General features: G+C 37.3%; 1 protein-coding gene across 3 annotated transcripts in view; it reads right to left on the bottom strand.

Moving 5' to 3' along the window:
• Positions 1–26883, bottom strand: part of myh11a (myosin, heavy chain 11a, smooth muscle) — a 98910-nt gene that overhangs the window by 1351 nt on the left and 70676 nt on the right. For 2 of the 3 annotated variants that reach the window (XM_056459504.1, XM_056459503.1), the window contains 9 exons: positions 26071–26283; positions 23797–24009; positions 23561–23722; positions 21681–21809; positions 18882–18970; positions 18481–18604; positions 16142–16350; positions 15291–15399; positions 4272–4444 (listed from right to left, as the gene is read on the bottom strand). In XM_056459504.1, the coding sequence (XP_056315479.1) occupies positions 4272–4444; positions 15291–15399; positions 16142–16350; positions 18481–18604; positions 18882–18970; positions 21681–21809; positions 23561–23722; positions 23797–24009; positions 26071–26283 (1421 nt within the window). Of the gene's footprint in view, positions 1–3215; positions 3249–4271; positions 4445–15290; positions 15400–16141; positions 16351–18480; positions 18605–18881; positions 18971–21680; positions 21810–23560; positions 23723–23796; positions 24010–26070; positions 26284–26883 lie in introns of all 3 variants that reach the window. The other variant, XM_056459505.1, reaches the window with a different exon arrangement.

The raw sequence follows: 26883 nt of genomic DNA on the forward strand, positions 1-26883 counted from the left end.
TAATTGTTTTATGTTCAATCCACTTAAACTGGTAAAACTAATAACTTAATCGATTTGTGTTGGGTCAACTTGAAGGAATTACTTTAACTTAATTGTTTTTACAAATTTAAGAGGTTTGAACATAAAACAATTAAGTTGTGCCTAAAAAAGCTTAATAATTATGTTGTTTCTACTGATTTTAAATAAATAGTTTTTATCAAGCACTAAGATGTTTTTTGAGTGTACATGTGAAGTTTCTCAAACCAATGTGAACCAAGAAACTCTTTTCACTATCTCTAACTGTTTGCAAACCATACAAGAATTTAGTGCTGGTCCTAAAAGTGAACTAGTATTTTAGAGTGTTCTACCAATCTCTGTAACCCAGCTAGTTGACTGCCAGTGTACTAGTCTTCAATGAACTAGAAGAGTGTTCTATCAATCTGTAACCCGGGTAGTTGAGTTCCAGTGTACTAGTCTTCAATGAACTAGTTTTGAAGAGTGTTCTACCAATCTGTAACTCAGCTAGTTGAGTTCCAGTGTACTAGTCTCCAATTAACTAGTCTTGAAGAGTATTTTAACAATCTGTAACCCAGCTAGTTGAGTTCCAGTGTACTAGTCTCCAATTAACTAGTCTTGAAGAGCGTTCTACCAATCTGTAACGCGGTTAGTTGAGTTTCAGTGTACTAGTCTCCAATGAACTAGACTTGAAGAGCGTTCTACCAATCTGTAACCCAGCTAGATGAGTTCCAGTGTACTAGTCTCCAATTAACTAGTCTTGAAGAGCGTTCTACCAATCTGTAACCCAGCTATTTGAGTTTCAGTGTACTAGTCTCCAATGAACTAGACTTGAAGAGCGTTCTACCAATCTGTAACCCAGCTAGATGAGTTCCAGTGTACTAGACTCCAATGAACTAGTCTTGTAGAGTGTTCTACCAATATGTAACCCAGCTAGTTGAGTTCCAGTGTACTAGTCTCAGATGAACTAGTCTTGAAGAGTGTTCTACCAATCTGTAACCCAGCTAGTTGAGTTCCAGTGTACTAGTCTTCAATGAATTAGTCTTGAAGAGTGTTCTACCATGCTGTAACCCAGCTAGTTGAGTTCCAGTGTACTAGTCTCAGATGAACTAGTTTTGAAGAGTGTTCTACCAATCTGTAACCCAGCTAGTTGAATTCCAGTGTACTAGTCTCCAATTAACTAGTCTTGAAGAGTGTTCTACCAATCTGTAACCCGGCTAGATGAGTTCCAGTGTACTAGTCTCCAATGAACTAGTCTTAAAGAGCGTTCTACCAATCTGTAACCCAGCTAGTTGAGTTCCAGTGGACTTGTCTTGAAGAGTGATTAATGAAGCATAAACTTAACTAGTCTTAGGCAGAGTTCACACTGCAAGATTTTTGTAATCGTTGGATTGCCATTGTTTTCATGCTGCATGACTATCTAGAGAAGTGTTCATTTGCTGCTGTGTTCATACTGCATGATAGATCTGCGACAGGAGGATGCACACTGTATGACTACAAATCAATTGCTGATTACTCTGTCTGGCTCACAAGAGCACATAAGATCACTCAAGGTCATGTGCATGACTGGAAATTGTTCCCTGCAATAAATATCTTAAATAATCTGATATTCAAATGGTTTGTGCACTGAACACTGAATGATTTACAGCCGAAGGACAAAAAGAAAAAAAATTTGGAGGAGGAAATGTTTAGGGAGATGCATTGAACAAGGACTGTGCGTTGAGCAAAGAAAAAAATAGGTGGAAGTCAAAAATAATTTTGATTGATTAAGCAAATGTTCCTTTGTTTCTGTTTTAAGTTGTTGTAAACTTATTTTACTTTATTAGTTTATTTTGATATTGTGGTCTATAACTCCTCCCGGAAATCTCCACTGACCTGTATCCTGCTCTCTCATTGGCTATTGATCATTGCTGATGCTTTATTCAGTCAGAATTCACACAGCATAATTTTGAATCGCTGATAGGTCTAGATATTTAGCATGCCAAATATTTCGCAGGCATTGGCGATTCTGCGTTTTTGATTATTCACACTGTGTGAACGTTGCCCATGTGAATGAGCACCGATTTGCCTCTGATTTTGGGTTTTTGTCTGTGATTTCACAAAACCAGTCGGCGAGCAAAAATCAGAGCTAAAATCATGCAGTGTGAACTCGCCATTAAAGAGTGAACTACCAAATCTTCCGATCAACTAGTTGAGTTTTAGTGAACTATTCCTGATGAGTCCTGTGTGACAAATTTGGATAATATCTGTATTATATACGTAGAGCTGTACTTTTTTTATAAATGTTATTAAAAAGATATAAAAATATTAATATTAATTATTTTCAAATAAAAATATACATTTATCTAAAAAAGAAAATTATTATGGTAACATTTCAGAATTTGAGACATGAAGCATACAGCTAAGAAGCACAGCAGACAACAGATCATGATCTGCTCACATCCAATCCAATGCTTCACTGAAATATACATTTATAAATAAAAATATAAAATAAATCATTGCCATTTGAACATTGCATTAGACTAATACAAAGAAATAGCAAAATGTTGTATTGTATAGGTATGTCAGAATAAAGTCACAAGCATCCTTCACAGTAGAATGTGGAATCAGACTAATCAGTTAAGGTTTGTTAAGGTTAAAGGAATCAGTTAAAGTTTGTAAGAGGTTAAAGGCAGCGTTAAAACCTCATTTGTAAACCTGAAAACAGGCTAAACGAGGCTGGTTCAGAAAACTGAACCATGCTTGAAGAGCGAAGAGGGAAATATGGTCCAATATAGGCTGCTGTTTAATATTAAAAAGACTAATTATATACTTACATACAATCACTGAAATCCTATTGTTGTTTTTATCTATTTTATTAAATTTTCGGGTTAGTTTTTTGCTATCTATTTTCATTTTGTTTTAACTTTAAGTATTTTAGTTAACTCTAAATTCCTTGTATAATATAATTAGGTACCTAAAGTGTCCTGCTGTCCTAAAAACATATAATTAATCTTATTTTGAAAGTCTTGTGGGTTTTGCAATGGCACGAGGATGAGTAAATGATAAAGTAATACAGATTATTTATTGCTTAAGCTCATGTGTGCTATACAAAACATTGCAAAATTGTAATAAACCATATTTCACTCTCACTGGCAAGAAACAGTATATATTGTGGCAAGTAAAAGGAAAGATTTGTGAAGAGTACATCTTCTGTGTCAAACTTTTGAGCACAGAGGTACCTGGATAGTCACTGTGTGGGTTCAGGATTGCCTCTGCAACAGAGATAGACAATCTTGGGTTTGCAGTTTATAAAAGGAAGAGATCTGGGCTGCACTATAACTAGTGCTGAGAATTTGCTGAAAGCTCTGTCTAGAAGTTACTGGCCAAGGATTTCAACACTTTCTGGGTATTAAGGGCCAGATTTACAGTACTAAATGAATAGAATAGCGATACTATTTAAAGATCAACAATTAAATTAAGGTCACTGCTTAGTCCAAATTGAAGACATCCTAACAGGGGTACAAGAGCAGCTTTAAGAATATTTCACTGATATATAAGAACAGAAAATTAGACAACATTTTTGATTCCTTATGGTTTTAAACGTGCACTTGGTGGTAATTTCCGTAATTTTCCTGACAAACCCTATTTAAAGGGATAGTTCATAAAAAAATGAAAATCCGGTCATAATTTACTCTTCCTCCACTTGTTCCAAACCTGTTTGAGTTCCTTTCTTCTGTTAAAGACAAAAGAAGATGGTTTGAAAAATTTTGGAAAAAAAGGTAGCCATTGACCTCCATAGAATTCTGTTCCTACTATGGAAGTTTTTTTTAATCCAACATTCTTCACCATATCTTTTTATCATTACTATTATTTATTACTTTAGTGTCTGTTTGGGTACTTGATGTTAAGTGTTGGTATTTACTGTCTTAAGTGTGTCATTCTTGTTATGTGTGAAGCACCACACCATGTCAGAATAAATACATTCATAAAAATAAACCTTTAAACTAAACTATATCTTGTTTTGTGTTCAACAGAAGAAGCTCAAAAGTTTAGGAACACTCCAGTGTGAGTAAATGGTGAGGATTGTTTTATTTTTTGTGAACTATCTCTTTAAGTACCTGTCTTAATGCATATTCATTAAAATTATTCCTTCAAACAATTCATTCAATATGGCTTAACTGAAATTAAATTGAATGCGAAGTGACTCTCTTTTACATGGGTCATTGAATTATCATTGCGGCTGGTAAATCTGGCCCTAGACATCACCTCTTGGGTTAAGTGCTCACATACTGTACCTGAGTTTGCTCTTGAGGGAATTGACCTCACGGCTCATGGCATCGTTGGTCTCGGTGGCCTCGTCCAGCTCTCGCTGCAGTTTCCTGCGGGCCGCAGTGATTCTCTGAGACTCTTCCTCACTCTCCTCCAACTGTCTCTTCAGCTGCTTGACTCGAGCGGTCGCCTTATCCGCCTGTGAACAACAAACACTCCTCAGGCCAAGCACAATACAGTCATTTAATGTTTCCCAACCCTGAAGGCACACCAACAGTGCACATTTTCACATCAGAAGAGACTTCAAAGACCCGAGCATCATTTTGTCTTTTGTTGCTAATAATTTATGGCCCGTTTCCACTGAATGGTATGGTATGGTTCGGTTTGGTATGTTTTTATGGATGTTTCCACTGTCAAAAGATACCTAAAAGTGAACTGTACCATACCACTTTTTGGGTACCCTTTACAAAGGGTACCAAGCACAACAAAAGGCAGAGCTAGACACACAACTGTATGCTATTGGTTTACAGAGATATGTCACTCGCTCAAGCAACAAGCCAGAATGAAAACAAAGAAACAGCCATGTTTTAAATACACAACCGAGACTACACCATAATAATATATACATATAATAACAAGCCATGGTCAAAACCAGCTCAAACAAACCTTGTCGTTGTCCTAATGAACAGCCACAAATCCAAGATGAGCAGAATCTACCCTGTGCCCCGTAGTTTTTTACAAGGTCGTCTAAAGAGCAAGCGGTTTCACTTTCTCGCCTGCGCTCGCCGCGCGTCTATATTTGAAATAACAAACTTCTTGAGCTGATGATAATAACGTGCCTGTGATTATTGAAGAGCTTCTGACACCCGATCCTTTCAGAAATGGACAAATGCGAGAGTAAAGCATGAATAAAAAAAAAACAAGGGAGCAAAGGATTCTTTCAGCAAGCTTAAACATGAACAAACTGCCATGTTTAACTGTTATCATCACCTTTTGGACTATTATGAACTTGGAATGACGGAATTACTATCTAACAAGAGGTTACATGTGCTGGTGAAGATTAAAGATACAGATAAGAGGTTACTGTGGGCTATATATTGGGTGTTGTTTTTGAACCCAAATAAGGACTAAATGTATGTTGTGTGTAGTTTTTCAGTAATTGGTAACATATCAGAGATTGTAAAGCCTGGTTTATACACAGACCAAGCAGAGAGTACAAAATCATTTGTGTCTTTGTATAGTTTTACAGCTAACTGTGTGCTAGTTTCAAGTACCGAGCTTGTACACCGAGACTAATAACCACGCACACTGAATTAACTTTGACTGAGGCACGGGATGCGTTGCTCAAAGCCGCGACACGGAACACCAGACACTCTCTGTGGCGCGGCAGAAACATGAAGTGTCCCGAATCGTCGCGCCACGCATAAGAATTATAAACATAAGTTTTTATCAGGTTACACACAACGGCGCTTCAAGTCAGCGGCTGTCCGCGGTGCCCAGCAGCCGACTTGAAGCGCCGTTGTGTGTACCCTGATAGAAACCTATGTTTAGAATTCTAAAATGCATGGCGCTGCATCAGGTACAGCAGCACCTAGTTAAGATCACAGGGAGCTTCTGTGATCGCGAGAAATGCAAACGGCTGAAGTATAAGGTAGACTCAATGAAAAGTACACATGTTTGCAAACCTACCTAAAGATACAACCAATAATTCCGATTAGAGGGATAATGTGGAGAATATTGATCTTGTGATGAGCCCAATAAGCCTTGCATCTAAAAATAGAGCTAGGGTGTTCCTTTAGTGATATCGCTTCGACTCACGCTGAAAATGGCGGACGTGAATCAACAAACTGAGGATATGATGATGCGCCTGTCAATCAATATTGGTGGGCGGGGGGACCGCACTCCTACATAAAGTTGCGGTCGATCTGAAAACAGCTCCAATTGGTCCACCGTTTTTTATGTTGTTAAATTGAAAAAAAAGCACTGGGTGTGCTTATATCACCCCAATATGACGGTCTATACACCATACCTGCACATATGTCTGTCCAAACAGCTTGAAAAGTAGATTTTTTACCATAGGTGCCCTTTAAATAAAACAAAATGTCAAGTTTGTTTTTATATATAAAGCTTTTTTTATAAAGCATTTATATTTCTATAATATTTTTTGTTTTAAGTTGCCTTCTCAAACTTTCTCTACACCAGCAGTGTTTATTTATCTGCAACTGAAAATGGGTTTAAATTCCTTATATTTCAGATAATATCTCTTATGCCGCGGTCACAGTCGTGTGTGAGCATGTGAAATTCTGTAGTACGGTGCAGCGAAAAGGGGCAGGATTAAACTAAATGATTAGACATTTAAAAAAAGCGAGCGATTGGCCCATATTTAAAATTTCTGTCCAGAGAGGTCATAATTTCTGCAATATCTTCGATTGGTCTTACGCAGTCACATGTTGCGATTTCGCAGGTTGGAGTTCACCAAGCTTGATCTTTGCTCCGCAGCGAACTGCGAAACTTGACGCACGAGCTTGCGCTTCCGGTCTGACGCATTCACGTGCGTATGAATAGAAGTCTATGGGGAGAAAAGTCCAGTGTGACCGCGGCTTGATTCTTCAACAGAGAAGTGAACTGCACCAAATAGCATAGAATCACCAAGAGGCGACACTCTGTTGTTGTTTGGGAAACAGCCACTAGATGCTGCTAGTGTCACACGGTGGCCATTTGGGAATGAAAATTCCAATAGAACAACAGCATATTATAAGTCTGTAAAATAAACTATTAAAAGTGCTGATGATTGTCATAGTACGTGTTGAATTGTCGTCTTTCAGGTTGTATCTCAGCTTTAATGCGCTTTTTAAATAAATAAATAAAAAACAAAGCAGCTGCTTGCCATCGTGACAGCAATGAGATCCAATGGACAGCCGATCGCTTTCACTCCAAAATAGCAGAATCGCGGGGCTGTTGCTGGGCGCTGCTGTTGCAATGGAACGTTCTATTCAGTGTCGCCTCTTGTAAGCTCATTCTAAGCTCCTTGATTGCACTGACTCTCTCATTAGAAATGACTCAAACTGACTCTCTGTGTTGTGTAATTGGCTGTTTGAAATTCAGAGAGAAATGTCGGTAGGCAGGGGCGTAGCGGACATTTTAAAGTGGGGGGGGAGGCGGCTGTATGGGTTCATATGTTCATATAATTATTACTCACCTGTTTCTAAATGGTCTGTCTCTAAAAGTGAGGGGGGGGGGGGGGGGGGGGGGGGGGGGATCCCCAGTTGTTATGCCCCAGTCGGCAGGTATGTCTTAACCAGGTTGGATTTGTTTAGTTTTGTTTGGTTTACAGGTGACCTTTTAACGCCAATCTCTGAATAAACACTTACGGGTCGTAGACAAGCTATATATCTGTGTAATCTTTTATTCTCAGCTGAGCACAACAGAGACCCTCCTACCATATGTTTCCGAGAAAATTCAGTAAGTTTTCTACATCCACCCAATGCGCTTGAAGCGTTCAGTGTCTCTTTGGAAGGGAGATATTTAGAGCAACGACAATATGAATTTGTATTTAATTTATGCATCACACAGTATTACAGTCTTTATGAAATGAATATTACTTTTCACAAAAATGTAAAAATTCACAAAAATGTAAACAGCGCCCTCTAGTGGATTTGTCATCTGAAGCGAACAACAAAACGGTGGAGCGATGGCGCCGGTGTTTGTGGCTTGCCGTCGATCTCATAGTTTACTTTTAAGTCTATATTTTATACTTGGTTTTATCTCTTATGTTACGCAGTGCGGCCTGTCTCTACTGATTTATGACAAATCAACTTTACTAAGTTTTCGACCGAGTGGAAATGAGCTGTGGTCCTCAGAAAAAAATGGCTCACATCATTCACCTCCTTTTTCGATGCTGATACCTAACCACCTTCGCCGATGGTCATGTCCCCTGCCAGCGAGGAAGCGCAGGAGGAAACGTGGCAAAAGAGGTGGCTTTTCCGTCAAGTTGAAACAGCATCTAGTTCAGCAGTGCGAGACGCATCAATTTCGGGCCCTCACTTGGAAGGGTGTGGTTGGCGATTTCTTCATTCGCTGGCGGTCCCTGGATCCAGTCGGCAGGTGGAATGTTTCACTGACTCCGGCGGCAGAGGTTCCGCTCCCTGTTTTCGCTACACCCCGAGTTCATCGTGGAGGAGTGTGTGTGAACCATCTTCGCACACTCCCCCGGGCACGACAGTCTGATGTGTCCGCTTCTGATCTATTACCTTGTTCCAGGATGGGACTGATAAACGCCAGATCAGTGGTAAATAAGACTTTTATTATTAACGACTTATTTACGTCGTGCGAATTGGATTTTTTATTTATCACGGAGTCTTGGCTAACCACCGGAAATCAAAGTTCTTTCTCTGAACTGTTACCCCCGAACTGCTTGTGTTTTAACTCCCCTCGTAAATCAGGTCGTGGTAGAGGCTTGATCTCTTTGTTCAAAGACACTTTCTCTTGCCATGAAATTAGGACAAATAACTATCAGTGTTTTGAGTTGCAGTTGTTCACCTTGGAGTTGAACGTTACACTCTTGGTTGCCTTAATATACCGCCCTCCAAAGCATAACACAGACTTTTTAAGTGAGTTTGCAGCCTTTCTGGGGATGTTTCATTGACATATGACAAACTCTTGATTCTTGGTGATTTCAATGTGCATGTTTGTTGTACAGGTGATACATTAGCAAAAGAATTTCTTACTCTGCTCAATGCATTTGATCTAGAACAACATACGAATGTCCCAACTCACCAGCTGGGACATACACTTGATCTTGTGCTATCATATGGGTTTTCACTAAATGATCTTGAGGTTCTTGACAATGGATTCTCTGATCATAAAACTGTTATGTTTTCTGTTCCATCTGCTTTTAATGTGCCTAAAATTACACAGCCTATGCGTAAATCTCGTTTAATCACTTCCACCACCACCGAAGCCTTTTCTTTAGCTTTTTGTGATGCTTTTAAATCAGTGGATGTCAGTCAATGTGACTTGAGTGCAGCCGAGCTCTTGTCCAAGTTTAATTCCACATGTGTGGATGTTCTAGATTCAGTGGCTCCTGTTAGATTATTTAAACCCAAACTAAAATCAGTGCCCTGGATTGATGACAATATACGCTCTTTAAGGCAGATTTGCAGGAGAGCGGAACGTCGGTGGAAGAAGGATAAGCTCCAAATTTCCTTTGAAATATTAAAAGATTCACTGTTTAAATTTCAAAAGGAAATGAGATTAGCAAAATCAAGGTATTTTGCGGCAATTATTGACACAAATTACCATAGACCAAAAACTCTTTTTACCATTTTTAATAATGTTGTGAATCCAACTGTTGGTGTGCTCCCAGATGGGTCAAAAACAAGGTGTGATGAGTTTCTCAGGTTTTTTATTAATAAGATTAGTAATATTAGACTGGGGATTTCACCATCTGTTTCTGATCCTTCTGTTGGTTCGGTGTGCTCTACTGTCTTCTGCCAGTTTGAACAAATCTCTCTTACACAGCTTAAAGAAATAGTGTGCCAGTTAAAGCTGTCTGGTTCTTCCACTGATGCTCTTCCACCATATTTCTTAAAGCAAGTTTTTAACACAGTAGGTCCTTTTATTGTAGCTTTAGTAAATCAATGTTTTAAAACTGGAAATGTACCTGACGTTTTAAAACTTGCCACTGTAAATCCTCTGCTGAAGCAACCAAATTTAGATCCATCTGTTTTAACCAACTATAGACCTATTTCAAATCTGTCTTTTATCACAAAGATCTTAGAAAAAGTTGTATTGCAGCAGCTGCAAAGATTTTTAGATGATCACAAAATTTTTGAGGTCTTTCAGTCAGGTTTCAAAAAGCATCATTCAACCGAAACCGCGCTTGTTAAGGTTTTAAATGATATTTTGCTTACTGGCGATGCCGGGGACTGTGCGGTGCTTGTGCTGTTAGATCTGAGTGCTGCATTTGACACAGTAGATCATGCCATCTTGTTGGCCCGCTTGGAGCATGTTGTGGGGATAAAAGGAAGTGCCCTGGATTAGTTTAAATCCTATCTGTCCAATCGCAGTTTTAAAGTCACTATTGGAGAACATTCATCTGAGGCAGCACATTTGTCATGTAGTGTTCCCCAGGGATCTATTTTAGCCCCTATTCTTTTCTCCTTATATATGTTTCCTCTGGGCTCTATTTTTCGAAAACATGGTGTGTCTTTTCACTGTTATGCAGATGACACCCAAATCTACCTGCCTTTGAAACAACGTTCAAATGGGCTAGAGACCCTTATGCTCTGCTTGTCGGATGTGAAAGACTGGTTGTCCTTGAACTTTCTAGATTTTAATGAAAGTAAGAGTGAAATGATTTTGTTCGACCCGTCAAACTCTTCCAGAGCACCGATAGTTAATCTAGAAAAATCAAGTTTTTCTATGAAGCCCTGGGTAAAAAATCTTGGTGTTATCCTAGATGATGGCTTGAGCTTTGACAAACAGATAAATGCAGTGGTCAAATCCTGCTTCTTTCAGCTTCGACTATTAAAAACAGTTAAATCTATTTTATCTAGAAAAAATTTTGAAAAAATAATCCATGCTTTTATCACCACTAGATTGGACTATTGTAACTCATTATACTTTGGGATTAGCCAGAAACAGAGGCTTTTAACAGGGACCAAGAAACATGAGCACATTACCCCAGTTTTACACTCTCTGCACTGGCTGCCTGTGCACTATCGAGTCACTTTTAAAATGCTGCTCTTGGTTTTTAAATCTCTAAATGGCCTGGCACCTTCTTATCTGTCAGACATTTTAATTGAGCATCAGCCTGGTTGGTCTCTTCGGTAATTTAATCAGAGACTGTTATTCATACCTAAGTCGAGGCTGAAATGCAGAGGTGACCGTGCTTTTGCAGTAGCTGGTCCTAGGTTGTGGAATGCTCTGCCCCTCTGTATCAGATCTGTTTCATCTCTGTCTGTTTTTAAATCTAGGTTAAAAACTTATCTCTTTGATTTGGCATTTTATCAGTGAAAAGTGTCTGTTTTAGCAATAATTTTATAATTTTATATATACATTTGTTTTTATCTGTTTTGATTTGTACTGTGCAGCACATTGGTCAACCTCTGGTTGTGTTAAATAGTGCTATAGAAATAAAATTGACATTGACATTGACATTGAATATTAAGTTATAACATATTGTTAAATAAATGATCTTTTGTTGAATAAATGCTTTTGAAACACATGGCGCAACTCTCCGCCAGAGAGCCTGAGAGACAGGCTGCTGACACTGGATAATCTTTGTGCAGTGATGATGTTTATATTCATAAAAGGTCTGTCAAGCTAGCGTTAATTTGCATGAATTTAATGTTTTAATATTTTATATGGTCATGCTGTAATAAAATAAACTTGATATAAAAATTAAATGATTGTATAAGTATATCATTTCAAGCTTTCATAAAAAGATATTAAATATAACATTAACTTCAAGTTAAACACAATAATAGTATATTGTGACATTGGTTTTTAATATGACTGAAAACTGTTTGTGCCAATAAATGAAGTTATGCACCCTGTACGGTACACAATTTAACACCTTAACCGGGTCAATTCAATTCCGGTGGCGCTGCACTGCTGGCGACACGGGCACATGTTGCTGCTGACGTTTTTTGTGTAATTACTTTTTTAAACTTACTAGTATATTTTAATTATTCAAATCTTTTTAGTGGTACACTGGTACTTTTGGTAGTTTTGGGTGCAACAACAGTATGATGACTTTCGTAGAGCTCTTTATTGGCCTGCTAATAATCGGGCACCTGTTTTCTGCCGGCTACGCACACACAACAGCGAATAGTGACCCGATCATGGTATACACAAGAGAGGACTTGCTTCAGCTTCGGTCAGCTGACTATGATGCACCAACAAACCTTCCCGACTGTTTGAGAACCAGGGTGACGGCGAGTACATGCCATAGGAAAAGAGGTCACAGAGGTGGCGTCCGGCGGCGTTTTCGTCGACGGGGAAGCAGACCCCCGTTACCTGCAATCATTCTAAGTAAAGTCAGATCATTACAACAGAAGGTAGATGAACTGCGGATTAAAGCTAGAGCCTGCTTTGAATATCGAGAGGCGGGTCTCCTGGCACTGACTGAAACCTGGCTTCGTCCGGAGATTCCGAGCTCGCTGATAGAGGTACAAGGTTTTTCTCTTATTCGAGCTGACAGATCTGCCGCCTCAGGGAAAAGCAGAGGAGGTGGCATCTGCGTATATGTGAATGAGCGATGGTGCAGTCATATAACAATAAAATCTACAGTATGTAATGTGGATATTGAGCTCTTATGCTTGAGTTTGAGACCTTTCTACCTCCCAAGAGAATTCGGGAATATATTGATCTGTGTGACTTATGTTCCACCTTCGTTTAGGGCAGCTATAGCCGCCACTACTATAAGAGACTGTATTCAAGCCCAACTTGAACAGACACCAGGAGCGCCGGCTTTTATTCTTGGTGATTTTAATCATTGTAAATTGGATGCTGTTCATTCTGGATATGATCAATATGTTAAAGACAATACAAGGGACAAAAATGTTTTAGACAAATGTTATGGGAACATCAAAGAGGCATACATGTCCAGGGTAAGACCTCCCCTTTCAAACTCTGATCACAATACTGTGTTCCTAATTCCTACGTATAAGACTCTTTTAAAGAGACATAAACCCGTGGTGAAGAACGTGAATGTTTGGTCAGAAGACAGCGTTGAAGCCTTGAAAGGCTGTGTTCTCTCTACTGACTGGGAAGTTTTTCATAGCGAGGATATTGATGAAACTGTCACGGTAATAACAGATTATATTAATTTCTGCACTGAGAATGTGATACCAAAAAAGGAAATAGTCATCTATTCCAACAATAAACCATACATTACAAAGGACATCAAAGACTGTATTAAGAGGAAGAAGTTGGCCTTTCGTAATCATGACCATCAAGGATTAAGAGTTATTCAGAAGGAGTTGAATGGATTATTAAGAGATGCTAGGATAAAACATAAACAATGCTTGGAGAATAAGCTACATATGTCTAATTCCAAACAACTGTGGTACTCTATGAAATCTATGTCCAATATGCAGTCTTTTACACCCTCTGTTTTTGTTTTTAATGACTCACAGAAAGTGAATGAGTTAAATGAACTTTTCTTAAGATTTGAGAATTGTGAATACACCCCAGAAAACAGTTCTGAGGTAATGTCTTCTAGGGGTGTCACTTATGATAGGCTTCTGATTGATCCTAAGCAGATAAATTTTTATTTTAAACATATTGGTTCAAATAAATCTGCAGGTCCAGATGGAATTTTGCCATATACAGTTAAATGCTGTGCTGATGAACTGACTCCAGTTTGGGTTCCCATATTTCAAAAATCCCTAGACACGGGTATTGTTCCTAGTTTGTGGAAAAAATCTCAAATTGTACCTGTTCCTAAGTTGGCGAGGCCCTCTGATAATGATTTTCGACCGGTGGCAGTAACATCTGTTATTATGAAATGTTTTGAGAAATGTGTTGTGTCCATGTTAAAATTAGAGGTTGCTAGTAATTTAGATCCTCTACAGTTCACCTACAGGCAAGGTAGGGGTACTGAAGATGCAGTTAATAGTATTTTGCACTTGATTCTGAAGCACTTAGATAACCCTAAAGCTTATGCTCGGCTGCTTTTTATTGATTTTAGTTACGCTTTTAATACGATCCAACCACATTTGTTAATTGGGAAGATGGAACAGCTGAACATAAACCCATGCATATGCAAATGGTATCTCTCATTTTTAACAAACAGAACTCAGGTTGTAAAGGTTAAAAATATCTGTTCAGATGAAAAGAGCGGTAGTACTGGGGTTCCACAAGGCTGTGTCAGTTCACCTATTCTTTTTACACTTTTTACAAATGAATGTTCAAGTAAGCATTCACAGAATTTTATTTTTAAATGTTTCGATGACACAGCCATACTAAGTTTACTTTATGAGAATGATGATGTTGGTGTTATCTATCAGTCAGAAATTAGTCAGTTCGTTGAGTGGTGTGATAGAAATAAGCTAAAAATAAATACTAAGAAAACAGAAGAGATGGTATTTGACCCAAAATGTATAGGTGACCATCGTCAAGGGGTTGTACATGACCATCCTATTATTCAGTCAGAAACCTATAAGTACTTGGGCATTTACATCGACAGTTCTTTCACATGAAAAATACACATTGAGTCGGTTTGTTCTCGTTTACACCAGAGATTGTATTTTTTGCGGAGGTTGCGTCTTTTTGGAGTTAACAAGAAACTCATGATGTTGTTTTATAAAGCAGTTCTTGAAAGCATTGTTAGATATGGTATCACAGTGTGGTTTGGCAACCTATCTGTTCAGTGTAAGTCTAAATTGATGCATCTCTTAAAGACAGCATGGAAAATTGTTGGGCACGATGAATATTTTAATCCTCGAGTTTTATATGAGAATTGTGTCCTCAATCAGGTGGAAAGGATTGTAAACGATCCAACTCATTTTTTGTTTCCTCATTACGAACTGCTTCCCTCTGGTAGAAGATATAGAGTCCCAAAGTGCAGGTTAAACCGTTATAAGAAATCCTTTGTACCTGTATCAGTGGGTTTATTTAATAAGAGTCTATCTTAATTACCATTATACATTTTGTAACTGTTGTATTTTGTATTGTTTTTATTGCTTGTTTTAGTGAATGTCTGCAGCAATATGGCGATGCCCATAACAAATTTCCTGTCAAGGACAATAAAGTTTTACTACTACTACTACCTACAGTATCATCTTCCGTACACATGCGGAGGTGGTACTTTTCCCATTTTTTCCCAAAAACTACTGGTCCAAAAGACATCAATCAAAATTTGGATTATGCAATAGGTATTCACGCAGAGAATGATCACACAAACATGCTTATCTGGCTTTCAATGATGGAGTGGTCGTTTGAGTGCACTGAATAGTGAAAAGTGTACGGAACATGGTTAGTCCACGTTAGTTTTGCACAACAGGCCTCAAAGAGAATATAGCTTTCGTCTTGCTAACCTGGTCTTTGTATTGTTCAGCTTGTTTTCGTTCATCCTCCACTTGGGTAATCATCTCCTTCAGTTTCTTGTCCTTCTGGCGAACTGCTTTGGCTGTGTTCTGCTTATCTCTGTGTTAAAAGAAAACATCAGTCACTGCACCAAATAAGACCAAATAAAACTGATACAATAAGATACAATACATTATGCAGTCATCTGAGGCACGTGAGACCTGTTAGACAAAGCAGGTTTGGACTTTACCCAGATAAGTTTGTGTTTAGTTTGACCAAACACTCAGTTTTCAGGTTCAAAAAGGTCAATTTTGATCAGGTTTCATCACTAAGGTAACTTGTGCTACGTGGCTAACCTGCTCCGAAACGTTTATTGCGGCTTACAGATTTGTAGGCCCAAACTGGACCAATCAGCTTTGAGTAAAGGGACAATACAGTGACATATATATCTATGTATATATATATATATATATATATATATATATATATATATATATATATATATATATATATATATATATATCAATCTTATATATACATAAAATATGTATATCTTAATTATACATAAAATTGGTCACACATTAATTTAATCATGCTCTTAACAAACTATTAAATAAGACTTTTAGCATAATAAACTATTAATTGGCTGCCTATTGATAGTTAGTAAGGTAGTAGTTGGGTTTAGGTATTGGAATTAGATATGTAAAATAAGATCCTAGTTTATAAGTGCTAATAAACAGTGAATATTTTAACAATAGCAGGTAATAAGCCAGTAGTAAATGGTGTGAATTGTTTCTTAAACTAAAGTATTACCATAATTTTTTATGTGATATCCACATGCCCCATTTTGAAATGTACTTGCCTGCTCTCCTGCTCAAGTTGCTCCTCAAGCTGTGCCACTTTGGCTTCGAGAGCTGAGATGGAAGACTTAAATTTGGATTTGACTTGGTTCTCCATCTCCTGCAGTTTAGCCTTCAGCTCTTTATTCTGCCTCTCCATCAGCTGTCTGGCGCTCTCGTTCTTTTGGGATGTGGTGCGCTCGGCCTGCAGCTCGTTGGTGAGCTGGTCGACCTGAAGGATGAAGAAAACGTTCGAGGAAATGAGATGGGTTTTCATACAAATGACACAAAGTTTCTACAATGGCATTTCCAGTGAATATAACCACTGTACTCATGTCTATATGTGCCATTTTTTAAAACATATTTAGATTGTGTGCTAGTGCTGAGGAAAAATAAATGACAGCTATAAAAACAATATCTCTGAAATAAATAATTATTTTAAAAAGGGGTCCAGGGGAATACCAGGAGTATTCCAGGAGTTTTTTTTTATTCATTCATTTATTCATTTTAGAGATAAAGTTTAAGTTAAACTTGCAAAAACATAATTTTCTTAAAAGCAAAATTAGAGCAAATACTAAATGGGGAAACATTTTTAAACAAAAATAGTAAAGAGGTAATTAATTTAGGCACTAGGAACTCCAAAATATCCTATAAGGAAATACTGCCATTTGAGACCAAAGATTAAAGACATATGTATACAAACCTGACATCAGAATATGGATTTAAGTGTAATATTTTTCCTAATTGAATAATTTATTTATAATATTAATTAGGGATGAATAATAAATTTGAAGCCATGTCAATATCGGCCAATTAATGTTATTTTTAATATTATGGCCAGCGATCTGATAACAAAATAAACCCTTGTGTTGTGAGCTTTTTGGGATGTTTTCATCCACTCTGGGGTGATTTTGAGTCTTAATTTGACCACAATGTTTCTCTGTGTTTCAGCAAATGGGATGATTTTTGGTAACCAATCTTATTTTGACACATATTTTGAAAAAATGCTTTGAAAATTTTCAAAAATTCAACAATACACTCTGGGCATATTTACTACCCTTTCATTAGGTTTGTGGTAGTTTTGGCCCTATTGACTTCCATTATAATGATGTTTATGAATTGCAAAGCTATGATACGTATATTCATGCAATCTTCATTGTTGGTGGTTTTCCTTGTTGGGAGGAGGTAAATGTGTCATTTTGACTGTTGATCTCTGTATAAAAACAATAGAAATATGAACAGTACACAAGGGTTAAGTCAATATCTTTAGGCCAAAAAATTACGTATTATTTCAGCTGGTTGAACCACTTCACATCCTCGCTGCCTGTCAATTTTTTATTATTTTACTGGTATTTTGATTTAACTTTGTTGCTTTATTTACTCATGATATTTATATAAAAGAAGTTTGAACAATAGTGGAAACAATAGTTAATTATTAACATTCAGAATTGTTTGCTATACGTGTTTGCCTTTAGTTCTTGTAATCACGCAGAACATTTTTTATCTTTAATATTCATATTTACCGGCCAATATATCAGCCTCCAAATCTAAAGGGTTATAGGTTGTTGGCATTGGTCTGTGGATAATAAAATAATAATAACTAATATATATATATATATATATATATATATATATATATATATATATATATATATATATATATAGTAGTTCCAAATTAACAACAGTATAAATCATTTTCTGTTGGTTTTTTAGAAATATAACTTTCAAAACTCTAGCAGGACAAGTATTGGAGACATTTAACCTATGGTCTTTTATGCATTTCCTGACTAACACGCAGGAACCCAAATGACTGATTAACACCTACTATATGCACCTGGATTGGTACTTTAATGTTGATGAGATTAGGACAAGGGAAATGCCGTTTACACTGTAAAAAATGCTGGGTTCCACACAATAGAATTGTGTTGGGACAACATGAAGGAATTAAGTTAACTTATTAGTTTTTACAAATTTAGGTGGATTGAACTTAAAACAATGAAGTTGTCCCCCAAAAAACCTTAAGAATTTGTGTTGTTTCAACTCAATTCAAATAAGTAGTCTTTACAGTCATTTTTAAATGTGTATCTATCTGACTCCAGTACTTCATTTGCATGCTTTGTTTAGATTTGTATCACTGTCCCCTAAAATGTATTTAAATTGAGTGCAAAGCTGCTCTGTTTTAGATTTTTCCGATGATTAATAAAGCAACTGCATGTTCTCATTAAAGAATTCTGCTTTGAAGATATCCAAAAAGTCTCCTGGTCTATCTCTACATCAATTCACAACAGGTTAAAAATTCCCTATTGTTCCCAAAAAATATCCCTAATGTTAATATCTGTCCCATGTACTGTAACACATGTACCTGCTGTGCGCTCTTCCTCAGCCTGTCATTGAGCATCTCCATGTTGCCTTGCTCCTCCTCCAGCTCCTCCTCCAGCTGCTGGATCTTGGCTTCAAGCCGTCTCTTCTCATCAGACAGGGCAGACCTTTGAGGTTCAGTCAAACCACATATTAGTTTCAATCCGATTACCGACATTTCTGTGGTAATATTTCAGTACATAAATGCTGCTGGTATGTCTAAACAGTGCAATATCTAAGTCTAGAACTACTCTCTGTTCCTGTACAAACAGTCGAACTAAAGTATGCCTACCATTAATTGTAACAGTGAACTAAATGTTTTTCAATGGAAGTCAATATATCAGAGGATTATAATGAATTCTGCAGGATTAAAATATTTCAGTGATATTATGTTGTCATACTCACTTTCCAGATGCGTTGCTGGCCAACTCATCAGCCAGTTCATCTCTCTCAGCTTCAACTTGCTTTTTAGCCCTCTCAGCTGCGGCCAGGTCCTGCATTTAAAGAATTTGAAGTCTTACAATCTTTTCTGAAAACCCCCTAAAACTCATTTATTCATTTTTCTTCGACTCAGTCCCTTTATTCATCAAGGGTCACCACAGCAGAATGAACCGTCAACATATTCAGCATATGTTTTACACAATGGATGCTCTTCCAGCTGCAACCCAGTACTGGGAAACACCCATACACTCTCACATGCACACACATATTACGATCAATTTAGTTTATTCATTCATTCATTTTCTTTTCGGCTTAGTCCCTTTATTAATCCGGGGGCGCCACAGCAGAATGAACCGCCAACTTATCCAGCACATGTTTTTCGCAGCAGATGCCCGTCCAGCTGCACCCCATCACTGGGAAATTAGTTTATTCAACTGAAACTTATTATGTACTTGAATTTCTTCTTAAAGGGATAGTTCACCCTTAAAACATGAGAATTCTGTCACTGTTAACCCTCAGCTTGTTATAAACCTGTTTGAATTTCTTTCCTCCAAGGTTTTTTTAGTAAACAGAACTAAAACTACTAAAACTATTGGTCAGAAAATGGCATTGACTAAAATAAAAACTATGCATACACCTTTTTGACTGTGTACTTGTCTATCTGTGCCTACATGTGTGTAATGTGTGTTTTTCTTAACGTATTTATTGTCTTTTACATACTTATTGTCAACATTGCTAACAGTATATTGTTTTGTTTTTGGAGTAAAGGTTTGAATTTTCGTATGCATTTCTTTTCGTAGTCATATGCGAAAAATTCATCATGTAAACAAACCACTGAATCCAATGTGCAATTATTACATTCTGAAAAACGCAAAACATTTCTCAGTCAGTTCAAGTAGTGATACCTTGTTCTGCTCTCTTCTACAAAGTAGAAACAGAAAGAGGAATATGCTACATATTGTGTTCATTTAATCCTAGCCTACATAGAGAGAAAAGTGAGATCAGCTCATTATCAAAGAGCTGCGCAACTATGATCATCTCGAAATGCAAAGTTTATTTCCGGAAATCAGTGGAATTTTGATACATTGCTTGTGATACTTCACACATTCACGAATGTAAACAAATCCTAAACAGAAACTGCCAGTACCTGCAGCGTATCTCCAGCAGGGGAGAGGTGTGCCAGTCACTGAATCCAGCATATAGCTGTCCACCACAGCTCTGTCTTTATTTTATGCACTGTGTTTGTCATAAAGTTATCTGTAGCTCAAATGGCGGCATTCTGTATTTAGCTTTTCGCTTGTACGGTGGCTCTGAACTGTCAAAACATCTCTCAAAGCACTTTTTTGGATGTGAAAAGCAGAAAAAAAAATGACCCAGTTCGAATTTTTATAATGGACAAAAGTTTTGGTGGCAGTGTGTCAGAACAATTCACACAACGTGAGATCGAATTTATTTTTTAACGTGCGAAAATTACGGACGAAAATTTCAGATTCAGTGTGCAATAACCTACTAAGTCTGTATTTTGCACTGTCTGGAGCCAGCACCTAAGTTTTTCACTCATCATAAGACACGTGCTGCAGATGATGTGACAATAAAAGTGATTTGAAACAAAAAAATTACAATAAATTAAAAAACTAAAACTAACTGAAAACAGTCACTGAAAAACTAACTGAAATAAAATTATAATTAGCTTGTTTTCAGAATTAAAGTGGCCATTTTGTGGTGGAAAATCTGATGCAAACACCTGTAAATGTGCTGTTACAGACAAACAGAAGAAACAAATCTTCCTTGCCAACTACATATATGAGATTTAATATGAAGAATTTAATATAAAGAAGTTTAATATGAAGAATTCTTCCACATGTTTACTTTTCTTTGTGTAAGTTGCATCTGTGTGGTTTTCGATTCAGTGTTTGTTCAAACAGTTTTATTCCAACATTTTATTTTTATCACCAAGAGATTTGCACGAGAGTTAATGTAAACTATGCAAACACTAAACTTTGCTCTGGTTAACACTGGACATGTTCTGTTAACTTAACTGATGAAGAAGAATTACTTAAACTAAAACTGAAGTTATACATAAAAAACAACATAGAAATGTGTTCACAAAATCAACTTAACTAAAATAAATAAAACATAGATGAAACAAAGCAAGCCTAAACTAAAACTGCACTAGTATCGAAATAAAAACTCATTTAAAAACGCAAAGCTTTAATAACCTTGCTTTCCTCTAATGGAAACAAAAGAAGATATTTTGAAGAATGTTGGAAATCACTTTTTTTCCTACTATGGATGTAAGTGGTTACAGGTTTACAACGTTCTTCAGAATATAGAATTTTGCTTCAGCACAAAACAAGGCAAATAAAATTGTGTTTACAGTTTTTTGGTTCACAAAATAGTTCTTGGAGCTTCATATGATTACAGTTGAACCACTAAAGCCACACGGGATGTTCTGACAATACTTTAGTTTCCTTTTCTGGACCTGAAAATCTCATTACTTTCTATGGAGGATGAGGGAGCTCTAAAATTACAATAATCTAAAATATCATTATTTGTGTTCCGAAGATGAACAAAAGTTTCAGGGCATTGGAAAGAAATGAGGACGATTAACAAAATTTAAGTCTTTGGTGAACTAACCCTTTTAGTATATAACATATATAAGCCTAATTTCACATTTATATATGTGTTTTCAGGCTGTATACGTATGTTGACACCCAATGGATGTAACGTCACGTGCATACCTTCTATTCACATAAAGCTCACCTCTTGCAGCTGTAGAAGTTCAGCCTCCAGAGTCTTGGCCTTCCTTTCGTTCTCCTTGGCACTGGATAAAACCTCTTCCCTGGCAGCATGAGCATCATCCAGCTCTCTTTGGAAGTCTTTCATTTGAGCCTAAGTTATAAAAACACACTAAAATAAGTACTAAACAAATCACAATTATACACTCAATACATTAAAGGTGCTGTATGTAAGTTTTTGACTCTTCTAAAGTATAAAAATACCTTAACAAATTTGGAGATATTTAAGAAACACGCTAAGTGAACATCCTCAATAATGCTAAAGTCAGTTATTCTCCTATGAAAATGTGCTTTCCATGTCAGAATGTCTTTGTTTGTCTCTATAACCTGCCCACTGCCAGTTTACCCAACTATATTTCAGCTCCCGAGTTGCCTTAGTGGAAAACACAGCATATTTAATGTGTGATGGTTGCCTCAATATATGTGGAATGGCCAAAAATGTGGCATCCAGAGGACAATAGCAACCTCCGACATGAGACACAAATTCAGAGTTCACATGAGGTGGCTCTAATTAGCAAGTAATATAAATATTACAAATGTAAACATTGATTGAGCAGCTTGTATTGTAAGGCTCGATCGTCAGGCACGCTGGCTCCTGTTTGAGTCATCAATCTGGCAACCTACATCTGTCGAGTCATTGCAAAGACTATAGAAAGCACAAGACATGTCACTGGTATACTTTTGAATTGGGAAAAGTGTAACGGTCAATATGCCGAATGAAACCCCGCCTTCTAGTACAGGAGCCAATCAGCGATAGCTATAGACTGACAATTTTCTGGCGCTTGATCCTGTTTGTGTCATCAATCTGGCAACCTGCATTTGTGTTGAGTCATTGCAAAGACTTTAGAAAGAAAAAGACATGTCACTGGTATAGTTTTGAATGGGGAAAAGTGTAACGGTCAATATGGCGAATGAAGCCCCGTCTTCTAGTACAAGAGCCAATCATAGATCGCTATAAACTGATGATTCTCCGGGGGAGGGGCTCGGACAAGACATGAGTTTGTTCAGATTTGGTGTGATTCTAACAGTTAGAAATGAAACTAAAGAGACAGCTGTTGTTTCATTTTTTGGTGAATCCTAATATGAAATTTAATAGTAAATTTAATTTAATAGGGATAGTAAACTTACATACTGGCCGAAAGGTGTTTCAAAGATGGCCGTCTAATGAGAAATGACTTGCTTTAAAGGGACTTTGGTCATTGTCAGAGGGGACTGGTGAAAAAAAAACCCTCTCCAATATTTTGATTTTGGACAGTAATACCTAGTTCAACCACTAGGTCAATCAGAGGTTATATAAATCCACATGAGGTGGTTTTAATTAGCAAATAATATAAATATTACAAATGTAAACATTGATTGAGCAGCTTATATTGTAAGGCTCGATCGTCAGGCACGCTCGCTCCTGTTGAGTGATTGCAAAGACTTTAGAATATACAAGACATGTCACTGGTATAGTTTTGAATGGGGGAAAGTGTAACAGTCAATATGACAAATTAAACCCCGCCTTCTATTACAGGAGCAAATCATCAATCGCTATAGACTGACGATGTTCTGGAGGAGGGGCTCGGACCAGGCATGAGTTTCTTCAGATTTTGTGTGATTCAAATGTTTAGAAATGAAACTAAATAGACAGTTGTTAAATCCTAATATGAAATTTAATAGTAATCTTGGCAAGCAATTTTGGAGAATTTAATGTTCCCCAATTTAAACATAATGCAGAGCTTAGGGACTTTGGTCATTGTCAGATGGGCCCTCTCATATTTTGAATTTGGACTGCAATATCGAGTTCAACCACTAGGCTATCCTACATACTGCACCTTTAATCTGTTCATAAAATGTTTTGACCTGGAGCTTGCGGAGCTGCTTGATGGCCTCGTCTCGGCCCTTGTTAGACGTCTCAATCTGTCCCTCAAGGTCCTTTAGGTCTCCCTCCATCTTCTTCTTGGAAGCAGCAAGTACAGTCCTTTGCTTGCGCTCATCTTCAAGTTCAGTTTCCAACTCACGCACCTGTTGGTGAGGAAGTCAATTTAAACACTTATATAACTGGATATCGCAGTATGGGTAATAAAGAGCTACTGCACCTGTTTGACCAGCTGCCTCTTCTTCTCCTCTCCTTGCTCATCTCTGCCCTGGAGATCCCGCTCAAACTGGGCCTTCAAAGCCTGCATGTTCACTTCCAGACGCAGTTTGGCATCTTCTGCAGCCTGTAGTTCATCCTCCAGCTCTTCCAGCTGTGTCTTCATCTCTTCGACTTGAGCCTCCAAGCCACGTTTTGACTTCTCAAGCTCATGCACCTGAAATTATGAAATGAGTTTGATTGAAATATCTCTTACATTAACATGTTTATGAACTTAGAACCCCTTCATTTTCTAGTATAAGAGGTCATTATCCTATAAAAACTTATCATTATACTAAATCAAAACTTAATGGTTTCTTGACAGTCAAGAAGCAGTTTATATTGAAGCCAATGTGCCAAATGACAGACTGTGGAATGGACCACTGTATTATGTAATATTGTGTCTAAACTCCGCCCCCACAGAAGATGATCAATGCCTAGTTGAAATTACGGGAGTTTGCCAAGAGAAATAACAAAACGGGAGGATGGCGGGACAGTATACAGACTTAAATACGGGAGACTCCCGGGAAAAACAGGAGTATTGGCAGGTATGGGTTTAAACAGTCTTTGCATTGCAGTTCTGCTTTTTCCAGCATTAGGGAAGAGTGGATGAATGTTGATAAAGAATCATTGCTTTTGTGTTTTTATTTCGGCTTCCAATGATTATAAAAACACGAAAAACATTTTTTTATGAAAACTGCCACAATTAATTCCTTTCCTTTAAGGTCATGCGCCATCATCCTTCCTATGTAAACCATTAAATTGGTCAGATTATGTTATCGTTACATGACCGTCGAACATGCTCCATAAAGAAAACTGATGCTGTTCCCTGAGCAGCTTCTGTACACACAATCTGAGGTGTGAATAAGGACACTCTGGGAATTGGGTGTGTGCTTAAAAAGACAAACACAAAAAAAATATGTACAAATATAATTTAACACAGGAAACTATGTCTTACTGTAAATGAGTAACTGTTCCGGTATGTTATCCGAGGATGTAGAGGTGGCACGCACGAAAGTTTGGCGCGGACAAAATTTAAAGGGGGGGGATAAGGATTATGGTGGGCCGTTGGATGGCGGAGGGGTGTTGCAAACGAAAGTAAAGAGGGTTGGGGAGTCGCGGAAGAAAGTGAAAGTGAACAGCGGACAGGGGAGGAGGGCAGTAGAGGAGGGGGATCACTAAAATGTGATCAGATTTCAGAGGTGCCGGATCCGGATCCACCGTGTTCCGGCACAAATTAAGCCCTGCTGTTCTCTAATATCCATTTATGGTATATATACAGTTAAAGTCAGAATTATTAGCTCCCCTAAATAATTAGCCCCCTGTTAATTTTTTTTCCCAATTTCTGTTTAACGGAAAGAAGATTTTTTTTAAACACATTTCTAAACATAATAGTTTTAATAACTCATTTCTAATCACTGATTTATTTTATCTTTGCCATGATGACAGTAAATAATATTTGACTAGATATTTTTCAAGATAACATAAGAAGGTAATTAGGCAAGTTATTATTTAACAATGGTTTGTTCTGTAGACTATCGAAAAAAAAGGGGCTAATAATTTGGACCTTAAAATGTTTTTAAAAAAAAAAAACTGCTTTTATTCTAGCCGAAATAAAACAAACTAAACTTTTTCCAAAAGAAAAAATATTATTGGACATACTGTAAAAATGTCCTTGCTCTGTTAAACATTATTTGGAAAATACTTAAAAAAGAAAATCAAAATCAAAGGGGGACTAATAATTCTGACTTCACCTTTATGGCTTTTATTACTTTTGATATTTTTGTCTTGTCTCTAGTCCAAATATCTAAAGAGTCCTAAATAAAAAAGCTTTTTCTAGACAAGCAAAACAAGTCTTATTTTAAGAAATAATATAGCAAAAATTAAGTGATTTCTTCTTTAAAACAAGCAAAATGATGTGAATGGGGTGAGCAAAACAATCTTATGTCAAAACGAAAAACAAAATTATTTTGCTTACCCCATTGGTAGAATATTTAGCATGTTTTAAGGAAAAACTGACTTCATTTTGACATAGTATTTCTCAAAACAAAACAATATTGTTTGCTTGTCTAGAAAAATGCATCTTGATTTTAGACTTTTTAGATATTTGGACTAGAAACAAGCCAAAAATCTAAGTAAGAAATGCATTTATTGCAGTGTGTAGTCCATCTCATTTTCTAATGCAAGGAATGTTTAGGATTGACATTTGGTGTTTGGTGCTTTACACTCCTGAACTTACATTTTTGCCCACATCATCTTTAGAGCTGACCAGATCCTCCATTTCAGCACGAAGGGCTTTATTGGCTCTCTCGAACTCCTCGCGGGCTTCTTGAGCTTCCTCCAGAGCTCTAGCCAAAGACAGAGCCTTGGTCTCCTTCTCTCTGGCCTCAGCCTCTGCACGATCTCGCTCGTCTGCATACTTACTAGAGATGCTCTTCTCTTCAGCAAGCATCTGAAAGGAAACAGCAGAAATGAATATACAGCGGGTAAATTAACGATTAAACACGTCATGATTTTTCCTGGTAAATATATTTCTAAAGGAGCCCTTGACATGAAATTGACACAGATTTTGGTTAAAACCCAAACAATCGTAACATAGAAAAAAGAAATCTGAAAAATGTGTTATGTGTAATAACAATGGATTGAAGGAGAAAGTACTGAACTACTAAAAAGTATATAAAACTTTGTATAAAAGGCTTTTTTAAGTAACAACGGCTTTAAGACACCTTTTGTATGCAGATTGTAGTCACATGCATTGCTCAGGTGCTATTTTTTCTTCAACAGAGTCTTCAAATCTTGAAATTTCTGTGAGTCTCTTCTATCAACTCTGATCTTAAGTTTTTATTTTCTATCGGATTCAGGCCAGGTGATTGGTTGGGCCATTCTGGCAGCTTTATTATCTTTTCTGAAACCAGGCTGTGTTTGTGATCATTGTCTTGCTGAAATGTCCACCCTGGTTTCATCTTCATCATCTGAGGGGCAGGACTGCTGAATAACTACTGAGAGATTTCAGCTGCTGTCTGGTCCTTCCATGCCTTTTAACACCTTCCTT

Source organism: Danio aesculapii, chromosome 6 (genome assembly GCF_903798145.1).
Source record: "Danio aesculapii chromosome 6, fDanAes4.1, whole genome shotgun sequence".
Classification (NCBI taxonomy): Eukaryota; Metazoa; Chordata; class Actinopteri; order Cypriniformes; family Danionidae; genus Danio; species Danio aesculapii.